The 20,983-nt window shown below is 33.6% G+C and overlaps 1 protein-coding gene across 2 annotated transcripts in view; it reads left to right on the plus strand.

The window, feature by feature from the left end:
• Positions 1–20,983, plus strand: part of IL1RAPL1 (interleukin 1 receptor accessory protein-like 1) — a 762,019-nt gene that overhangs the window by 476,603 nt on the left and 264,433 nt on the right. For both annotated transcript variants that reach the window (XM_014948366.1, XM_014948367.1), the window contains exons 4-5: positions 7,640–7,826; positions 9,831–9,984. In XM_014948366.1, the coding sequence (XP_014803852.1) occupies positions 7,640–7,826; positions 9,831–9,984 (341 nt within the window). The remainder of the gene's footprint in view (positions 1–7,639; positions 7,827–9,830; positions 9,985–20,983) is intronic.

Genomic DNA, 20,983 nt, shown 5'->3' on the forward strand with positions numbered 1-20,983 from the left:
CTGACTTTGCTTGCCCCACAGGCTTTTGATTATTACAACACAAATCTGCAAATCAGTTGACGAGTTAGGATACATTTGTGCATGTATGGAAAAGTTATTAATAATACTGTAGCATTTGAATGTATCTGAATTCAGATAAAATGGATCTGTTACTGCTTTAAATATAACTACATTTGGAAACATGGTACAGGCATTACTAGTCAGTGGTAATTAATGGAAAAAAATATTAGTAATATGTTATTAGCAATTACTAGTATTCTGTGATGATTGTTCTCATTATCTATCTGTATCAAAAATGAAATACATTTCATTCAGATTCGTTGTTCTTCTGTTCCTAGACACATAAGTTAGCAACTTGGTTGAGTCTTTAGAGTATTATCAACTGTTAAACACTGAACATTATGCTGACTGTGAAACTTGTAGTACTTTTGTCGCCTCCCCCTTTCCTCTAGTTTGTTTTTATATAGAGTTTACAATGACTTTTAATTTTGTATGTCCTACATTCATAACAGTATTATACACAAAACTGAATATAACAGCAGGAAATAAAATACATATTGGGTTTGTTTTTTCTTTCCTAATGTATTCATTGTATTTTCCTGTTGTTCAGATGTATTGACACTTTTGTATTGGATTAATGGGTACCACATTGCCCTATGTACAATAGTATTTAAAAAAAGTCTGGAGTAACATTTGGTGTCAAAAGTGACCAGGCTTTTTGATGTTACTGCCTATCAATTTCTCATCTGTGCCTCTGTACATTTTTTATTTGTTTTCAATTTCGCTTACAGTGATGACAGGAAAAATAGAAATAGTTTTTTGCATGGTGGCAGGTCTAAGAAGGTACTAACTTCAAAATAGTGTTGACACTGCTGCAACCATTTTAGGCCTTACTTAAGCATATGTAAGTGTACAGAAATATAATTGCAACATATAATGTGAAGGTCAAAAAAAGTCTTGGAGATATATAACATGGTAGAATTTAGAAATACTGGAATAACTTCATTCCCTGATTTTTCTTGTGATGATGCATAAGTTTCTGTCCCCATGTGGTTTCCTTAGAAAGGCAACCCCCCCGCCTCCCCCCGGCAATACATCCCACATCCACTGTCGTGGGATTCTGTACCTTCCAGTGTCATGGAAAGCTCAGCAGCCTGGCAAAAGGCAAAGTGTGAAGGTGATATGCAGGATGCTCCTGATCACATACAGTTAACTGGACCCACATGCAGCACAAAAAGGCAAGGCAAAGCTAAACGGAAAAAAAAGTACATATCTTTTACATACTGCTCTCTTTTTATATATTTTTTTTTCAGCCTGGAAATATGTTAATATTGTTTATTGCCTACCTGACAAATAATTTAATGCAGTGACTTAATATGTAATTTGTAAGAGATTTGTTTCTATTATTTCATTAGTTATCTGCCAATAAATTTTTTATTTACAAAAATCATTGATAAAGATTTTTGAAGGCTCAAAAGCTAATTTGTAGGATTTTGCGTGTGTGTTTTTTCCTCCCTACTACAGTTAAATGACACCTTGCTTGATGAAATGCCTTTTTTCAGAGATACTTTTTTTCTCTGCAAAGTGATAAATCAATCCCTTTTTGTTCTCTCTTCTGCTTGCTGTTTCACTAAGTTTAAACAAGATGCTTTCCATGTAATCAATTCTTATTTACAGATGAAATACTGGATAGAATGAAAAATGTAGGGGAAAATATGCACAAAACCCCCTGAGAACTACAAAAAGGGAAAAAAGAGTATATATCAGCTCCAAGAGATTTTGATATACTTACCTTTAAAAAGAGACATGAGATATATATTAATGCTGTAAATATGAAGACAAGTTTCCTGTTTTTCTAGAATAATGTAGTTAATCCATGTTCCCTTGTTCACATTGGGAAGAACGAGGCAAAGTTAGTTTTCAGCTGTGTGTGAATTTTGCCTTCTCAGGCTGCTGCGAATAGTTTTCCAATGTCCTGTCCTATTTATTTTTCAATTCTTGTTTCTAAGAGTCAATTAATGTAATGTATTATACTGTTTAGTATTAGAGAAGAAGATTAATAACCTGATTTTATCAAGTAGAAAGATGTCTTTGTAAATGCAAACCTTTCAGAAAACTCAAAGAAATTAAAACAACCAACAAAGATAATCTAATCTAACCAAAGCAAACTCATTCTCAAGCTCTCTTCTACTGACATTCTACCTTCTTTAAGCTTCTTAAAGCTCTTTGTATAGAATTTTGTCTGAAGTTTGACAAGTTGATCTATGTCCATTCATGGATATTTTCGATTACAGTTCGGACTTCTGCCTTTTTGCTTTAAAAAAAAAATCCTTTGGAAATAAGATTTCTGCATGTATGCTTTTATTGTTTGTACGCTTTTATCATTTGTGCTCAATAGGGAACAACTTCACAAGTATTTGAATAGACAAGATCTCAGTCCTATATTAATCAGTGGAAGTTCTGTATTTGCAGGTACATTCACCATTCATGATTTTTGTCAACAGCCCATATTTTCTTCTCTAATACTTGACTGGCTGATAGTGATCAAAAGTATCCTCTGTGATAGTCTCATAATCAGAATGCTTTATCAAAAGAAAAATACCTAGATGTGAAATATGTACACCTTTGCCTTTACAGATATGAAAAAATGCTCAAAAGCTAAGACTTTTAAAATATTTAGAGAATTTTACCTGTGCGTCCTGGTAGGCTGTAGATCTTTGGACACTGTTGATTTCGTAGGTATTTTTCTGTAAACTTCACAACAGTCTTTGTTTTGTAGACATAAACAGCAATGAAGACAGATACTTTAGCAGGAGAGTCCCACACTTTTCCACACAGCCTTTCCTTTAGGTGCTTTTTAGTTGTCTTTTTTTTTTCCTTTGTGTAGAGATTCACATGTATAAGGTTGGCCATGGCTTTAGACTAGATAGCTAAAAAAGCAAGATGCATTTCTTTCTTTTTTTCTACTTTGAGCATCTTCTCTTCAATTAAGAAAAAACCTTGAAATGCATATGTGTATTTTCCAGCCTACATCTCAAAGAAACAATATCCTCAAGTGGATGTCAATTCAACCAGAGGAAAGGAACAGAGAAAGGAAAAGAATATTTTTCTTCAAAATATCAGGAGGTTCTTAATAATATTATTGTTGGCAATTATGCTGATGTTAAAGCATGGCTTATGTAGGTAGATGACAGGGTTTATTCCACTGGCTCACTTTAATTTCTAATTGTATAATATGAAGAATTAAGTTTTTAAATAGCAACAAGTACTGCAATTCCTTGAGCTGATGAATGTGTGATAGTCATAAAGGAGTTTCAGTTGCTAATAATTATTTCAAGTTTTAATTTTGTTTTGTAGAAATAGTTAATTGCAATCTGAAGGTTTTGAAAAAGCAGTCTAATTAATGAATTTGGATGTAAGAATAAGTATTGCAGAGGTCCCTCTATTACAAATTACTACAATTCCATTTAATTCAAAGAAGATATAGCTGTATATAGTAATGAGAATCTCAGAAGACTGTAAATATGCATTGATCTCATTTTAGAAACTAGTAACTTGGGTCATGAATTAAGCAGTCTTCAGGGTGTTGCTATGACTTCTGGGTCACTGTCTGGAGAAGGAAGAGATTTTTTCCTGTGGCTGTACTTGTGGTCGTTTAGCCTACATTTTCCTGCTTTGCATCAAGATTTCCTCTTTCTTCAACTGTACTTTTGTTTGTTTTTACAAGACTTTTCCACACTCCATGCTCTTCTGCAAACTTAACCATGTTCTTTTCATTCTCTATGTAGAGCTTTTCCATTCTTCTCTCTGCCACACTGTATCACAGGGTCTGAATATCAAAGTATCTCATATGACGGATATCCTATATGAATGTACATCTATGACAGTTGCAGATCAATTAATATTAAGGTGAAATCGGTACTGATGGACTGGTGAGGTAGATGTCATTTCAAGCAGAGAAAAGGGTAAAAATCTGAAGTCTTCTGTTCTTATTTAAAGAGACTGTTGTTAGTCAGTGCTCTATATGCTTTCACATGGCTGCTGTACAATCAAGAGGTTAAATAATATCAGATAAGAAAAGGCAAACCATTGATTCAAGGGAACTGTTGCACACTGGGCATTAGATCAACTGCTCCTGGGATATTGAAGTAATTGAGAATTTAAGCTATTTATACACTTTTCTGTCCTGTCGTTATCACAAGATTCAATCACACATCTATTGTCATGGGACCTAAAATTTTAAGGATGATAAATGGCTACAAAATTAAAAGACCTATAATAAAATCAATGTATTTAATAGATATGATTGCTGTATTGTTTTTACTTTAATGCTTATAGATCAGTAGTGTATAAATGACATGTTAGGGTGAATATAAGCACATGGGTCCAAGTCAAACACCAGGGCAGCCTCTGTCCTACTATATGAAGTAATCTTTGTTCATCAGTGGTAGTAGGTGGATGAATATCTTCCTAGTCCTAATAAGCAACTTAGTCTTGTGGAGAAGAAAGAGGAAATGCATAGAGTTCTAGTAAGCCCTCTACGATGTATTCATCACCTGTGTGATTTTCATTGCCTGAATTTTACTGAAGTAGCTGTTGCAGATTTGAGTTTTTAGGCTGGTTCTGCTTTGAAGTGTAGCTGTCTGGTGGTAAAGGTCCACAGTTTGGACCACACTGGAGAACAAAAGAAGAAAAAATGTTTGTAGCATTTGCTTTTAATAATGAATGGAACATTGGGTTTCCATCTGGTTATAAAATTTCCTTCAATTCATGATGTAATTTTTGATTGTTTGCTTGTTTGTTTGTTTGATCTGGTGTCTCCAGTAAGAGACATGTGGAAAATTTTCTTAGGTCTAACACATGAACATTTTTTACCCTCTGCAGTATATGCATACTTGCCAGGGGGCTCTGCTGCCTGTTACTTTTTCTGCTAGCTGAGGGGCTCCACATCTACTGTATCCATCATGCTCCAGCTGTAACAGCGAACTCACCTCTTTCTTCTACATTCGCACTTGAGGACTGTTCAATTTTCTTTCTCTTTTTCTGTTTTGTGAACCTATTAGCTTGTTTTCCTTTGTTCGCACTGTTTGTGTTACTTTGTCTTTTATTTCATTCCTTTTGAGTTTTGTTTCATCCCAACAGCTTTGGTTTCTGACAAAAAGTGCAAGATGAGTGAGATTGACAGTCCAGTTAGTGTTTAGAGCTGCAAGAAGAAAGTCTATATCACTGAGGGGCATCCAGAGCTTTAAGTTCTTTGATGATACATTGGACTGTTGAGAGAAGATTCTGGTAGGGAACTTAGCTGATGAAGTATCCACCCAAAATGTTTCTGTACCTTATATCTGCCAGTTTAGAAAATAATTGCCTTAAAGCCCAGTCAATTTGTGCTTTTGTCTGCAGGAGGCTTATATCCACAACACCATATGACTCAAATCACAGACACACACAACTTTGAGTCATTAAATACCAACATCCTCTTCAAACAATGGGTTTAATCTTCTTGAGATATTTCTAAAATACCTCTCTTCTTATGGAGCAGGAAGCCTAAGCTGCTTCTGGTAAAAAATCTGCTGTTGTGATGGAAACTTGGATGTGCCACAGAAGGAATTCTAGGTCTGGCAATTCACATTACAACTGTTGCAGAACAGAGCTCTTAGTAGACCAAAACAGAAATCAGAATATTTGGCCAATTTTTTTTTGGATGATGATAGAGGACAAAAAACCAGATATGACAATTTTACTTAGTTTGCTTCTTCAGAGAATGGAATGACAGTTAAGTGGTTTTTTTATGTTTTTTTTTTCCCCTCCCAGCTCCTTCTAGAAATTTTTAAATCATGAGAGTAATGAGTAACACAAACACAACATAATATTCAAATACATGGTAAGGAATAAAAGAGAACATTTAAATGTGCCAATAAGTAGTCAACACCTCCCTATGTATGGCTCCCTGTAATGCGCTAACAGAATCCTCTCATTCAGCTAGCGTACCCTTGAGCTTCAGAGCTTGACAGATTGTTGAGAGTTTCTCCCTATTTCCAAGGGATAGGTCTTTCGAGAACAGAAAATATAATTTTAGCAATTTGGAAAACTGACTTAGGTGACTTTTTATAATATTTTAAAGCCATATAATAAATAAATATTCCAAGTAGCAACTTAATGGAGGAGTAAACTAATGCACAGTTATGAAAATGTGTTCTTTAAAATAATGAATGATTTTAAATTGCATCTACAGGTAAGAACGCTGATAGCTCTTAAACAGCTTAAAAGCGGCAAGAGTGACTCATATTCAGTGGACACATTTTTTGCTTTGCATAAAGTTTAAACAACTTTATTTGCTTTATACAGTCAGATTCTTGGATGTGGTAATAAATTGTACTTGCAGCTTCATCATAAGGGAGTAATTTTGTGTTTGTTTTCCCCACAAATCCATTAATTAGCTGGATAGCTAAGGGTCATTTTGTTCCAGAATTTACTTTTCTAAGAATATTCTCTCATTTGATAGATACTTACATAGCTTCATTTTCAGGTTTACGTTTTCTCTAGAAAATTGGACTATAGAGTTCTTTGAATAAAGTTCCTCATATTCTTTGTCCTTAAACATTCCTGTTCCTTCTTCTTGAACAGAAAAATGAAAGAGATATGAAGAAATCTAAAGAGAATAAGAAAATGTATCCATCTTTCAGATTCTGTCATGTCCGATACACACGAGACTTGTAAATCAGCAATCAGCTAATAGAGTCTGACAATGAAGATAAGATAATGAATGTTTCTTCAGTGCTCTCTGCAGGATCCTCTTTCAGTAGATTGGGGGTCAAATGCATTTTAAAACAGTAGAAGGGAAATCTTGCATTGTCACAGTGTATTCCTGGGAAGTACTCAACTTTACACACTCATTTGCTGCCTACCTGGACACTCAAATTAAAAAAAAAAAATAATAATTTCAAGTAGTTTTGTCTTTGAACCTAATTAAAGTGCATAGTGAAATGTGAGAAGCAAGATGATGTTTCCTAGTTTTGGAAGAAACACCTAGTTCCCCCCCTGGGAGTGTGGGGGTTGAAGGCTAAGGCAAAAACCTTAGCAGTCTGTTAGAATAAAACATCCTTTAGACTACAATTGGAAGGGTCACAAGACTCATTTTAAGTAAAGGCTGCAAAAAGTTTACCACTTCCGCTTTAAAGCATGCTCAGATTTGATGAATAAATGGCCCTTGGTAGGGTCCCGATTTGACATTTGCCTGTGGTACTACATCATGAAGTGTTTACCCCTGAGAGCTGTCACTATGGCAAGCTGGTTGTCTAGTGTCACTGTTAAATACATGGAGCTTTTATTGTCTATTTACTTTTGGTAAAATTGTTCTCAAATAGACAGTAAGAACAATGTTAGAAGGAGTTTGACAAAAGGGAGAGATAATCCTTTAGACATAGAGTAAGGCCAGAAAACACATTCTAAATATTGCAATTAGTGGCTGAGAAAGAAGAAAAATTATCATTAACACCTATAGAATACACATAAAATGCAATGTCTGATTTTCTGTCTTTTGCTTGGGATGAAAATAATGGCTTAGAAACAATGTCATGTACATTGGCATTTATTATTTTTTTCATATTAGACTTTTATTTCTATTTTTATTGCATTACAGAAACTCAACTTACTGTATGAAAGTGTCCATTTCGCTGACGGTGGGTGAAAATGACACTGGACTCTGCTACAATTCAAAGATGAAATATTTTGAAAAAGCTGAACTTAGCAAAAGCAAGGAAATCTCATGCCCTGAAATTGAGGATTTTTTATTTCCATTTAGGGAGCCTGAAATTCTGTGGTATAAGGTAAGGAATACAGAAGATTTTCACCTTCAACAAGATATTATGCAATGTTCTTATGATTTTCGTGATCTAAATGTGATACGAGGCTTGGATTGTTTTAAAATTTTTTAAGAAAAGACAAAAGAAACAAGGATAGAAAAGAATGAATTAAATGAGAAAGAAATTCAAATGCTTCCTGTGGTTAACCTCAGAGCTGGTAACATCCATTTATGGTTGTCACAAAGAATTGGCAGCTTTCTGCTAACAAGAGGGCTAAGAAAGAAAAGCGTTACCAGTCTGGGTTGGTTTGATATGCTAAGGTAAAGCCATGTGAGCTGCTTATTCAGCAACTGCTTGTGCTATACCAGGCTAAAGAGCGTATTTCTAAAAACTCAGATGTAAAAACTGTTTGAAAAAATATAAATAGAATAGCTATACATGCTACTATGTGAATGAATGGCTTAATTTTGCAGCATAAAATTCAGTGAAGACCGCCAAACTTTTAGTCTTTACATATTAGCTTTTACTTGAAAGTATAATTTGATTGTTTTTGTCAATAACTTTATTTCAGTATTGAGTGCTAATTTCTAGATCATTACCTAAGGGCCAAGTTCTTGCAAATGGTGCTGCCTGTGGGCAGTGCACTAGAACTTCCATGAAAAGCAGATTGAGTTCTGGGTTTCTTACCATCTGCAGGAAATACTCACTACTTCAGGACTGTAATGCACACAATTTAAAGTCCCCAGACAGTTCAGTATATGTGAAATTTAGATTCTGTGTTTTGTCTACACAGACACCTACAGATGTCTGTGTATAGAGGAAGTCCTAGATTAAGTATGTGTTGGTATGTATTCTAATTATTTGTAAAAGTCTGATAATTTACCTGATAACATAAATGCTTCTAAAAATGATACACAAGACTATGCTATCTAATAAGTAAAAACATGTGACTTAAAAGGATTCTAGCCAAATTAACTGGCAGCATGTCTAAGATAGGAGATATATAACCAATTATTTGCTTATAATTGTTTAGGATTTTTTATTTGTAATGCAATATATACCCGAAGTTTTATAAAATTTAAAACTATGGCTGGCTTCTTAAACAAGAGCTCAGAAGATTGGCTTTTGAAGAGTCATTGACAATATTTGTGTGAATGAACTTGAACAACCTCTTTAACATTTTAAAAAAGCCTTTACTGTATAAACAATGATTATGCTAAGATCATCAAGTAAAATATTTTGTGACAGTCAATCAAAAGATGTCTTTCTTATGAAAAACACCAATTCTTTTTTTTTAATAGCTTATAAATATATTGGTTTGCAATAAAAAAATAAAGAAAAATAAAAAACCTAGAAACACTAAAAATACTCAAAACTATTTCAAATACTACCTAGGTTAATCAGATGAAAATCAGTTTATCATTTTAGGGATCTATGAAACATGCATGGATAAATGTATATTCTCTATTGTAGCGTCAAAAGTAATGTTTTGGTAGTAATAACTGAAATATTAACTCATTTTTTGTAGATACAAACCTCACCTTTTCTAAAAGTATAGAGAGCTTTGATTCTAAAATGGTTTTAGAGAGATATTTAATGTATCTTCATTTCTTCTCAGTCTCATATTTTTCTTTTTCTCTCTATTTTTTAAAAACTTGATTTAAAAATATCTCCCCTGCAACCTGTAGCTACTGGTAATACAAGTCATGGATTGCAGGCATAGGTGTAATTGCAAATCAGTAAATGAAATAGGAGCCCCTGAGCAAACTAAGATCAAAAGAAAATCACCAAAGGAATAAACTCGCCTTTTTTCTTGTCAGAGGGCAAGTATTAAGTCAGCTGATAAAATTCTATAGTCTTTTTTTCATTTTAATCAGCACTTAACTGAGCTGTATTTTTAGTGTATGCAAAGTTCATAACTATTCTGGGCTCTTGTCTAGCCGCTTTGGCTTTGAGTAGGATTGTCAACAGTGGTCCAATTTAAGTATAAGAACACATTCACTGAAGTGTTATATTATCTTTAAACAGGAATGCAAGTCAAAGACGTGGAGATCAAGTATTGTTTTTAAAAAGGACACTCTTGTCATTCGGGAAGTTAGAGAGGATGACATTGGAAATTACACTTGTGAGTTAAAATATGGATTCTTTGTTGTCAGAAGAACTACGGAATTAACAGTTACAGGTAATTACAGGCTCTTGCTATCTCTTATATTTAGAAAAAAAAAATGAATATTTTGATTTGGGTTGTGCATATTTGAGTCTTTATACTTACATAAACCACTTTTGTGCAAAAGTATTTTGTGTGCCTAGGTATCAATGGTTGATACATTAAAGCTGTCCTGACTACTTCACAGTAGTTTGTGTAACATTTTGAACAAGTCTGAGTCTTGGTCTATTGCAAAAGCTTGTGGGTAGGTCTTGGTTTTGAATAGAAAATGTGATCAAGGTAGAGGTAACTCCAGCAAGGACTAACAGAAAATAAGACCATAAAGTCTGTCGTATTTCTTTAGGTGGTTAAGCGCCTTGAGACATAACAATAGCTGTAGCCGCAGCTCAGTAGCAGTAGCTCTAATTGCTTTTGGACATGAGAATGGTCATAGCTAGATTCTGATGGCAGTAGCTCTGGTCCAGTGAGACAAGTGGGTGACCGGTATGCAAGGGGCAGTGTTTGAGCAGCACAAGACTGAAGAATGGCAGCATTCTTCCTCTGGTATTCTCTCTCAGCTTTCTGTAGTTCATAGTTGAAGAATTTTCTGATCTCAATTTTCATATGCCAATTAGCATATTTTCCATTAGTCTGATTATTTTTTTAATCCATTTATTCTTGGCTTCAAAAACATTTTGAAGTTTCAAGTTCCACAGAGTAATTGTGTAACATAAACTCCATAGCTTAGCAAACAGCAGTTGGAGAAAATGCTTTTGATATATACTGGATTTAAAACTACTATGTCAATATGTAAAATCTATCATAGATGAAAACAAACTATATACTCTAATAGTAATGTCTGCAATGGCAGAACAGTATGAAGAACGGTCCATTAAATTCTCAATTCCTCACCAGACTTCTAACCTCTGTTTACAAACATGTAAAGCATACAGCTGAACATATACCTAAGGCAGAAAATTATCCTCTAGAATTATGATCTATGTAATGCAGTGTTGTTCCACAGTATATTCTGTGGAACAGAAGGCAGAAGGCCTAAAAGAAGGCAGAAACAGGATTTTCCTGGCAAGCTGGAGGTGAACTAGATCCATATGGTTGACAAACATTCTTGCATCTATAAGTTCTCGTTCCTTCAAAATACCTAATAAAGCAATAAACAAACCTTAGTGAAGTTTGGTGGGCTTTTCTTGTTCCAGTTTCCTTTTATGGTGAAAAGTTTGTTTTCTATTTTGATGTATCCCATTTGCCCTTCACATTGTCAGAAATTATAGTGAATTTTATAATTTTATAATTTATTTTATAATTATAGTGAAGTTTATAATTTTATTCTAGTAGATTAGTCTAGAAATCTTATTGTTTATATAGTTTTGAGAGCATTCAAGTAGTCAATCATATTTATTTAAGCTCAATATCAAGGATCTCTTAATATTGTTTTTTGGAGGAAATTGATTTATTTGGTCTATACAGACAGGCAATTACTAGATAGTAATTAACCTCACAGTAAACATCCATATACTCTGATTGACTCACATATAAAGAAAGCAGAGACAGAGTCTTCAAAAATTTGATTTATACCAGAAGGAGGTTGTCAATTATCTTTTGCAATATCTGGACTCGAAGAGTCCTCAGGTGTCCCTTTGGTTGGTGCTTCACTGCACAGCAGTATTTCAAACAGACTCAGATTGACAGAAAGGAGAAAGAAAAAAGCATGGGAACCAGATGCATGTTACTATTTGTGGTAATAGTGAAAAAATGTAATTCATCACTTGTGGTGTAGGCAGGAGTTCAGTATTTAATGTTTAACTAAACTAGACAGAGACAGAAAGAGACTTGGCTGATTTTGATGTGCTAAAAATGAATGAATACATGCAGAGAGAATTATTCAGTTTCCACCTCTACAAACCCTGGCAGATGTAAGGACAACCTCCAAATTAGTAAACTGCTTGGGTAGTGTGATAGGTCTTCATATCGTCTTTATAGTATTATAAAGATGTCGCTAAACAGAGCAATCAGAATTACTCATAGTACTACTAATTTTATACTATGTCTGTATAGATGTCTCGATAAGACTTTTAATCAATGCTTTTTAGGAAGAGATTACTGCTTTAGGTACCTGTTGTGTGCTTTCTCTGTGAGCTGAAAAACAGTTTGAGTTGCTTGGACATATATTCAGGAATATATAGAATAAATGAGGGATGAAAAAGTTTGTTTGTTTGTTTGTTTTGAAAAAAAGAATTAAACTTTAATTCAGGATCTGAAAAATACGTGTTACATATGGCAAATTAAAAGTAGAAAATGAAATTGATGGTTTATTTCTTTACTGTATTAATGACAATGTAATTAATTGAAAAAAAGGAATCGCGTCTTTGTGACATAGTCTTCAACATGTCTTCAGGTAGTATCAATAAATTATGACATTTGTGTGAACCATTGTTAAGTTAAGAATAAATTCCATCAATAAATTCCAGCTCCACAAGAAGCAAAAAAATTATTTCCGAGACAGTTAAAAATTTCTCTGCCAAACATACTTTTTAGTTAGAATAAAAGAAATTCAAAAATATGAGTAAGAATTACCGATTTGTCTCAGGCTTTTCAGAACATATGGGAAGTTGTAATGCGTTTATCAACATGCAATGTGCTTATCAAAATGGGATTATTTTTTGTATTTGTTAACATTATCTTTTGCGGTAATGGTGGGTGTGCCACCATCACACACTCATCACTAGAAAACAGTAACTTATTTTTTTCCATCTTCTGTGTTTAAGAAAGATTGGAATTTGGACTTTCTACATTTATCCCCTGGAATATATTACCTTTCCTCTAGAAACAGAAACAACCCCCCAACCCCGCTACAAGAAATCCATGAGCCAGATGTTATATATGTGTACATTTGTAGTGTGAAGCTGAAAATTCACCTTTGTGGATTATTACCGTTGCCTAATAAAAAATCAAATGGTTAATTATTTTGCTAAGAAATCATAGGTATCTTGATGTTGACATAACAGGGTTCAGTGTGTTAAGCAGAGTGTAGAACTGGAATAAAGCAGCATTCTTGTCCTTCCCTCTACCTAGCAGTGGCAAGTAGAAACAGGCAGAATATCCACAGAGTAAAGCTACACAATCATAGGGATACTGTCCAGCTACCTAAAATTTTCTTCTTCCTTTGGTTCTCAAAAACTCAGGTTGGAATAAACAAGATAAAAATTATGATTTTGGAAAGTAGCATTATTGCAGTGGGTAGCCTATCTCTAGATAGAGCAATAGATAGATAGATAGACCTCTCGATAGAACAATTTTTACTGAAAATTTTCCTTCAGACTGGAAATTAAGTTCAGACTCAGAAGACAGTCATTCATACAAACATCTTGAAGGTATTTATTTTACAACAGTCTTTTTTGCAAATGGTAATTTATGTGTTCTACAAATGAAATAAAAAGTAGGAGAGATGCTAAAACCTTGTCTCACAGACTTCTTGTCATGCAAATAATATACCTATTCTTTGTTTCAAATACACACATGTTTGAACCTCCAATTCTAAAGTCATGGGCACCATAGATCTACCTAAATTAGAATGGCAGACCTAATACTGAGGTGCCATATGCGCATAATTACATATGGGGAAAGTATCCTGTAAGTATCTTGAAAGTACACTGATATTCAGAGTAACCTGAAGTTCCTTGTGATTTTTAAGATAAGAGTGGGTTGCTCTCTTAATAAAAAAAGGAAGAATAACACAAATCTTATTGGAGAAGAAAAGATTTCTTCAGACAATATAAGATAGGATAGAAACAATTTTCTTCACCTTATAAACAGTCATGAAAAGCTGTCTTTCTAGTATTACGCATAGGAATTAGAGTAGAAGGCAAAAATATCTTCACAAGACCTTGATGGAAGAACAGGGCCATATGTATAACAACTGCAATACTATAAATTAAGTAGAAGTTCCTGTGTTACTTGAGGCAGGCAGGATGAGCAAGCTACAACACTGGTGGGATGAGGCAGCAGCCTGCCTTCCTCACCTCTGCTTCTCTCTGGGAAACTGTGGAAGATCGCTAACTTTCCAATCCCCTTTATTTTTCCACACAATGCACTTGGGCAGCCCTGCTGTCTCTTACAGGGAAACTGTTGTTGCTATTACAACATATATCCATATATATCCATATTATTATGGATATAATTACATACACACATTATTTTCAATATTGGTGTTGCATATGCTCGTTATGATAACCTCAGTGCTTTACACCTTATGCCTGATATAGAAATATTGAATGTCTCATATTCCAATTTAGAATTGGGAAAAAAAAAATAAAGAAAAAAGAGAAGGAAATTCACATATTTTGAATAAGGACAAACTCACTTTATAGATGGTATCCATCTCATCCAAGTACAGCTATTGAAAATCCCTAAGCCATGGAAAAAGATTATTTTCCCTTCTTCTAAAGAAAGAGAAAACAAATTGCTCTTTTTTAGTTTATATTATAAGCACTGAATCCACCTCAGGTACACCTTTAAAGTAACAACCCTATTTCCTGCTCATATTTTCGGTCTTATGAAAAATGTCTTGTTAATGGCAGCAACATTGCACTAACATTTATAAATAATACACAAAATCTTCAAATGTCAGGTACCTACTCCTAACGGAGAATAAGTATATACTTTACTTCTTTTCCAAAATATGATTTATTCTTATAATATGAATGTATCTTTCAGGTTTTTATTAGGATAATTCTTTTTGCTTTGATTTTAATGTAATTTGGTAGATCAGTATCTCACTGAAAATGTATTATCATCTAAGTGGTTTGAATCAGTTTCCTTATTGTTCTGAGATATGACTTAGAAATTTTCTGCTTTGCAAAATGCAAACTGTGCACTGATTATTGTAGCTTATAACTAATGAAAATATTCACATAAACAACATAATTGGTAGTTCTTTGTTTGTGGTTATGTAATTACATATTCTAAAAAGTTCCTGCAATGTACAAAGACATTTGTAGACATTTATACCTTCACATTGGTCAGATTAGCAGGGTTTTGGTTTTTTTTTTATGTCAAATTTTAATTAAGGCATACCTGCTCTCTGTGACATACTTAATTAAGTGAATGTTCAGACTTGGGAAAGAATCATATTTTAACAGCATAGTATTTAGTCATAGTGCACAGTATTGGTCAAAAAAATCCGGCAGTGATTTATTTTAATTAAATGTTAGGTTTAATAATATTCTTTTCATTACTTATAGTATCAAGACATTTGCAAGAAAAAACTCTTTCTGCTTTTCCAGAATTTCAGGTCAATGTAAATCCAGCTTGGCTCTGAGAGAGACTGTATTTGTCCCCACTGCAATATCAAATAGTTTTCTACGATGAACATCATAAAGCAAACAGACTCCATCTGCCTTGCAATCAGAGCATTACTTATTCAACTCCTCCATGACTTTTTTAAATATTAAAATCTTTTTTCTATTCTGTTAAAAGTAAGAAGCTCTTTTTCCTTTCAGAAGGAATAAGAGCTAATCAGTAGGTTCTTACTCCTGAAGCCTTTCATCAGAGATGCCCTTTATTGTCTTTATTCATTGATTAGACCCCTTAAAAACAACTTCTGCTGGAATTAGCACAATTTTAGACATAGAGATTTAAGCATGTTCACAATCAAGCCATAGGAATAACAAATTTAATGTGAATTGATACAAGTCTCTTTATTATTTCAATATAACCTGCCTGGTTAAAAATATTTCTGCAATTATCTCGAAAGTGCCAGTTTAATCTTTTCTGTCTGCTACCCATGACTTCTTTCATCTTTAGATTTTTTAGGCATAAAAAGGAATGTGATTTGTCTGTTTCACAGGCATACAGTAGTTGTCTCTATTAGTATTGCTTAAAGATTGGATTTGTTGAATAAGCTTTGTCTCTCTTGATTTCTGACAGAATTAGAAATATAAAATGACTATATGCAAATATATATTTTTAGTTTTGAAAAGTCCACTGAGAAAATAAATAGTACAAAGAAATAATTATAGTTAAGTTACACACCTAACCTCACAGCTCACTACATTTGGATCCTATACACATGGCCAGTCACCATATTTTGTGAAGAAAAAAAAAAGAGGGGACGGACAACTTTGAAGGTTTTAGTCTGCTTTAAGTGGTATTCTGACTGTTAGACAAAATGTGCACCCTTTTTTCCCCCAAAATGATGGCTTTACTTCTTTCCAGTTCTGCTGCTCTTTCTCACTCAGTACATTGAGTGCAGAAAGGTGCTGCAATAAGCATGTACTTCTTTATTTTTAGCAGGTACTAGGCAAGAAAAGTGTTAAAGAACAAAGAGAGTTGTTTTCCAAGCATTTAGAGGTTCAGAACAGATTCTGCATGGTTTCTGCAGTTAATGACAGGGATGAACCATTCTGAATGTACCCAGCCCCTCCTTGCTTCAGCTGATCCTAATAATTATCAGAGCTGATGCTCATTGCTTTTGTTAATCATGAATTTAATTCAACTCCAGAACATATTCAGATCAAAATTCTATTTACCATTATTCTGTGCAAAGACTAATAAAATATAAAGCAAACAATAGACTCATTATGAAAGCAGCATGTTCAAAATACCAACCTAGCATTTTATAACACATAAAATCCTGTAGGTTTAACAAATTCATGGCTGAAGTGTGGGTTGGAAGTGTTTTTAATGAGAAATGAGTGATCTTCTTTTATACTGCAATCACTTTTGTATGGCTGAAAACAAGGGTCTAAATTAATCTCCTGTGTGCATTTGAGTAATAATAATCAGAACATTATGTAGAGATTTGATTAAAACATTCTCATTTTCATTTAACATATCCATTGTAAATGGGTTTAGTGGGTTATTCAAAACCAGCCTTCTGTGATGACAGCAATGAGTAAAGCTTTATGTATTTTAATTCAAAGTAAGTGCAAATGATGTCATGTACTTTATGTGATAGATGAAATTTTGAATTAGAGAACCAACTTCAGCAATTTAGAGAAAGAACGAATGCAAAAGTTAGAGGGAGAAAGATTCCCAGCTCTATTTCGAACCTTGCTGTTGGTGACCTTCTGACATTTCTGCCTTTGTGATATGCTGAACTGGGGAGCTCACAAAGGCCAGCTTCAATAACTGGAGATATTCCCATCCACGGTCACTGGAGAGAGAGAGAGGCTTCTCTAGACAGTAGTTCATAGAAGTAGACAGAGTTGGGTGGGCAAAACTTATTTTATGAGATAGTCTCTCTGGGCTTTAGAAGGAGTAGAGATTCTTCTGCCAAAAATTACATCTGACTAATAACTTGTTCCTTTTGGGTGATACATTTACATGCTTGTCATTCTGGACAAAGTCATAATTCATGCATAATATACCTTCTGTAACATTCTTTCCTTCTTATTTGCTATCTTTTTCTGTTATTCATCAAAAAATCCTCCAGGACATGGACACTATTGCTGCCTTCTGTATTTTTACTAATGCTTTTTATATAAGTACACCTTATTTTGTACTTCCATTGCTCTAACTTAGGTCTTCCTTTCTGCCTGATGGTGCATCTTCAGCAGAGGAGAAGGGATTGGTCTTTTTTGGCTTTTTGTGTGGATAACTTAAGAATAGAACATTAGTTATAAAACTAAGATATATATCAGAAAGTTTAGCATGTTTCAGTATTTACAAGCTTATTTTAATTATCCTTTTTCATTGTGTCATGCCCATTGATGCCTCTACTTACCTCATATAGTGTCAAAAAATGGAAAAAATATTTATGACTTGTAATACTTGAGCAGATGCTACAAAACAATGTAGTTATCATGACTTCTGTCGGAGTCCTGTACTCCCCATTGACAATATGGTGTTGGTAAAAGTTAAAGGCATGTTTTAACATCTGGTAATCAGTAGAAGAAATCTTCTTATTCCCTGGCGAAAATGAGTAATTCCACTTAAATTAGATATTATGTAACAAGTGCAGTGTGTTGCTGTTTATACTGTTGTTTAAACTATGAAATTTTTTGCTTATTTTTATCCATACTGTTGTTATTATAAATCTGATGACTTTTTAAACTTACATTAGACTGTTGGGTTTTTTCTGCAGATTTTTTTTCAATTGTGTCTATGCGTGTAAGGTTAAAAACTTAAAAAAAAAGCAAACCCAAAACTGAACTCCAAACAAATTTGGTTTTTACATCAGTTGAGAAGAATTTAGGGAAATGCCATTTCCTGGTGTGATAGAAGGTTGTTTGTGTGAGTCAGTTTCCCTTTCTTCATGAGTCATATCAGAATATTGAAATATAAATGTTTTGAGTGGATGTTGTTACCATGGTGCTGCTTCCCATTGTTGCAGTTTAGTGTGGTGAAGTTAAGATGAGCTCCATTCTGCAGAGAGAAAGAAACTGTAGACAAAGATGTTTATCACAAAACGTGTTAGTGACTACTAAAGACTTAAAAGACTTATAAACCTTTAGTGCAATAAGTTGTTAAAAAAATTAAATAAATCTCTTCTTAAGGTACCCCAGATGCTTGTTAAGTAACCTTTTAAAATTTAGTTAAATGACATTCAATGGTAATGTTTTGCATTATTGCTATGGAATCAGAAGACTTCATTTTACTTTTACGTTCCCCTAGAGTATGTTATATCCAACAATATTGTCCTAACCAAGCATTTATCACTTCCCTAGCTTTTCTCTGGAAGCTTAAAATGATTTATGGGTATAGTGGAGTCTTCCAGGGTGATATTTTAATAAACTAGAGTATAAAATATACGAGTATGATAGCATATGGACCTTGTGTTGCCTCCAGCTTAAACAACGTGTACACATATTTAAAAACAGTCTGTACACAATTACACTAGCTGAACATTCAGCCTTGAAATGGATGGCAATTTTCCATTGTTTTCATTATCTTTCAATCAACCTAGTCAAATTTTTAACTCAGAGCTACTAAGTGAAACAATGTTGGTAGTATATATGTTCAGCAAGAAATTCCAGATGTATTCCACTATATCAAAAGTACACTTGTCTTAATGAGTATTCATGTCTTGAGACAACCTTAGAAATATTGTCCTTTCCCCTTCACCACTCCCCTGAAAAAGAAGCGATCAGGCTTTTTTTCATGTTGTTGCCTCACAGTATATATAAACAACAGAAAAACAGTGGTTATCAAATGTAAGTTTTACTTACAAATTTGAATCAAGAGTGAAATCTTGGTTTCTTTGAGATCATTGGTAGTTTTCCCATTAATTTAACAAGGTCAGTATTTAATCTTTTGACTTTTTTGTCAAAATCAGAACTCAAGTTAATTTAAAAAAGTTAAATCAGATTTTAAAAAAATCCAACTCTACAAATTACCTTAATGTTTTATTGGTTATTCTCTTATGCAATTTTTTTTCAATTAATTAATCAATTGCTTTTTAAAAATAAATTTAACCTTTCTTTCATCATGTTTTATTAAAAAGAAAAAAAGACACAATAGCTGCATAGTGACCATCCAAAACAGAATGAACAGTCGATGATATCTTTTTTACCATAGTAAAATGGGGAAACCTGCCCATCTATTTCTACATGACTCTAAAATACAGGTTTTAATTTGGATCTGGCTGAAACTATAGTTCTTCCTAATTTACTCACTTGGTGAATAGTCTGATCCTATTCTTATGGGAATCAGTATGAATAAGATACCTACTGGCTTACTGGAAAAAGCATAGGGCTAAAATAAATCAGTGAAGAGAACAAATTCCCCATTTTAGGGTGCTTTATCTGAAAAGTTTAAAAGTAAAAGATATGTGAAAATAGGAATGAGTAAATCAAAATTATATCATAATTTAACTTCTGATGTTTTACTTATCTCTGTGAGAGCTTAATATAGGAAAACAACTTCAACTTATTTTTTTCTGTGGGAAGTTGATAACACACAGTAATTGTTTGAATATGAGAAAGAAATTGGAACTAGCAATGACATTTTTCATTTCTTTAATACAGTTCTTCCTTTCACTTTAGAGTATTGTATTCACATCCAGAATTGCATTAATTTAAAAAAATGAGATATAATTTCATAGAAACAAGATTGAGGAATGACATAAATCAGTGGATTTCCTCCATATTCTTTAAAGCAAATTGGAGAGGGAGGAACTAGAACAGAAAGATGCCTGTGAGTTTTTTCCCTTTTTAAAATCATTCTGTCTCTCCTCACCGCATTCTTCCTATGTTAAACAAGATGATGATGTTTCTCCAGACACAGGATAGGACAAGAAACAGTCCTTAATAACCCCTTTATGGAGTTAACAGTCCCACAGCATAATTCTACTCAAGTTGTGGGAGGCTTACTTATGGTGAGTATATGATCAGTTGTGTGTTTTTTCCCCAGACGTAAGATTCCTCTCACCTAACTTTAATATTTACACCGATCTGCATATAAGGTAGTTTGCTCTTTATAGCAATTCGGTGGCATGACTTATGTCCTAATGTCAATGCATGAAACATTAGAAGAGTTGTGTTATACAAAGTTCCACTTCCTTATCTTGACTTTAAAAGGAACTTTAGGTGACAAGCTCAAATGCGGATTTAAAATACAGGCATCTAAATTATATGAGTCCTACTTTAAGGCTTCACAGTTGTTTGTTTGTAATCTTTGGAAACTGTAAGCTGGCTCTACATATATTTTGTTGTTCTAAAACAAGCCCAAAAATTAATGACAGCTTTTTTAAGCAGACAAGAATAAATCTGTAGTAGGAATGTTATTAGTTTTTTAGACAGAGATGTACAGCTGAAAATATAAGCAAGCTTTTAGGTGTACAGGGCTGTCTTCAGATCTCAGGGGCTTAATACACCAGCTGGTCTAATAAAATATATTGTTTTTACCTTGTTTTGTCTAAGCCATCCTGTCAACAACAACATTACTATTTTTGTTTTTCATGGTATTTAAGTTTTGTTAGGATGGAATCACAGCATGCATTTCTTTAAGCTAGCTACATTGTGCAAAATAAGTATAGGGGGGTTTATTAAAATATTACTGTTTTGATTCTTTTTGGCAG

Source organism: Calidris pugnax, unplaced genomic scaffold, assembly GCF_001431845.1.
Source record: "Calidris pugnax isolate Ruff unplaced genomic scaffold, ASM143184v1 scaffold164, whole genome shotgun sequence".
Taxonomy (NCBI): Eukaryota; Metazoa; Chordata; class Aves; order Charadriiformes; family Scolopacidae; genus Calidris; species Calidris pugnax.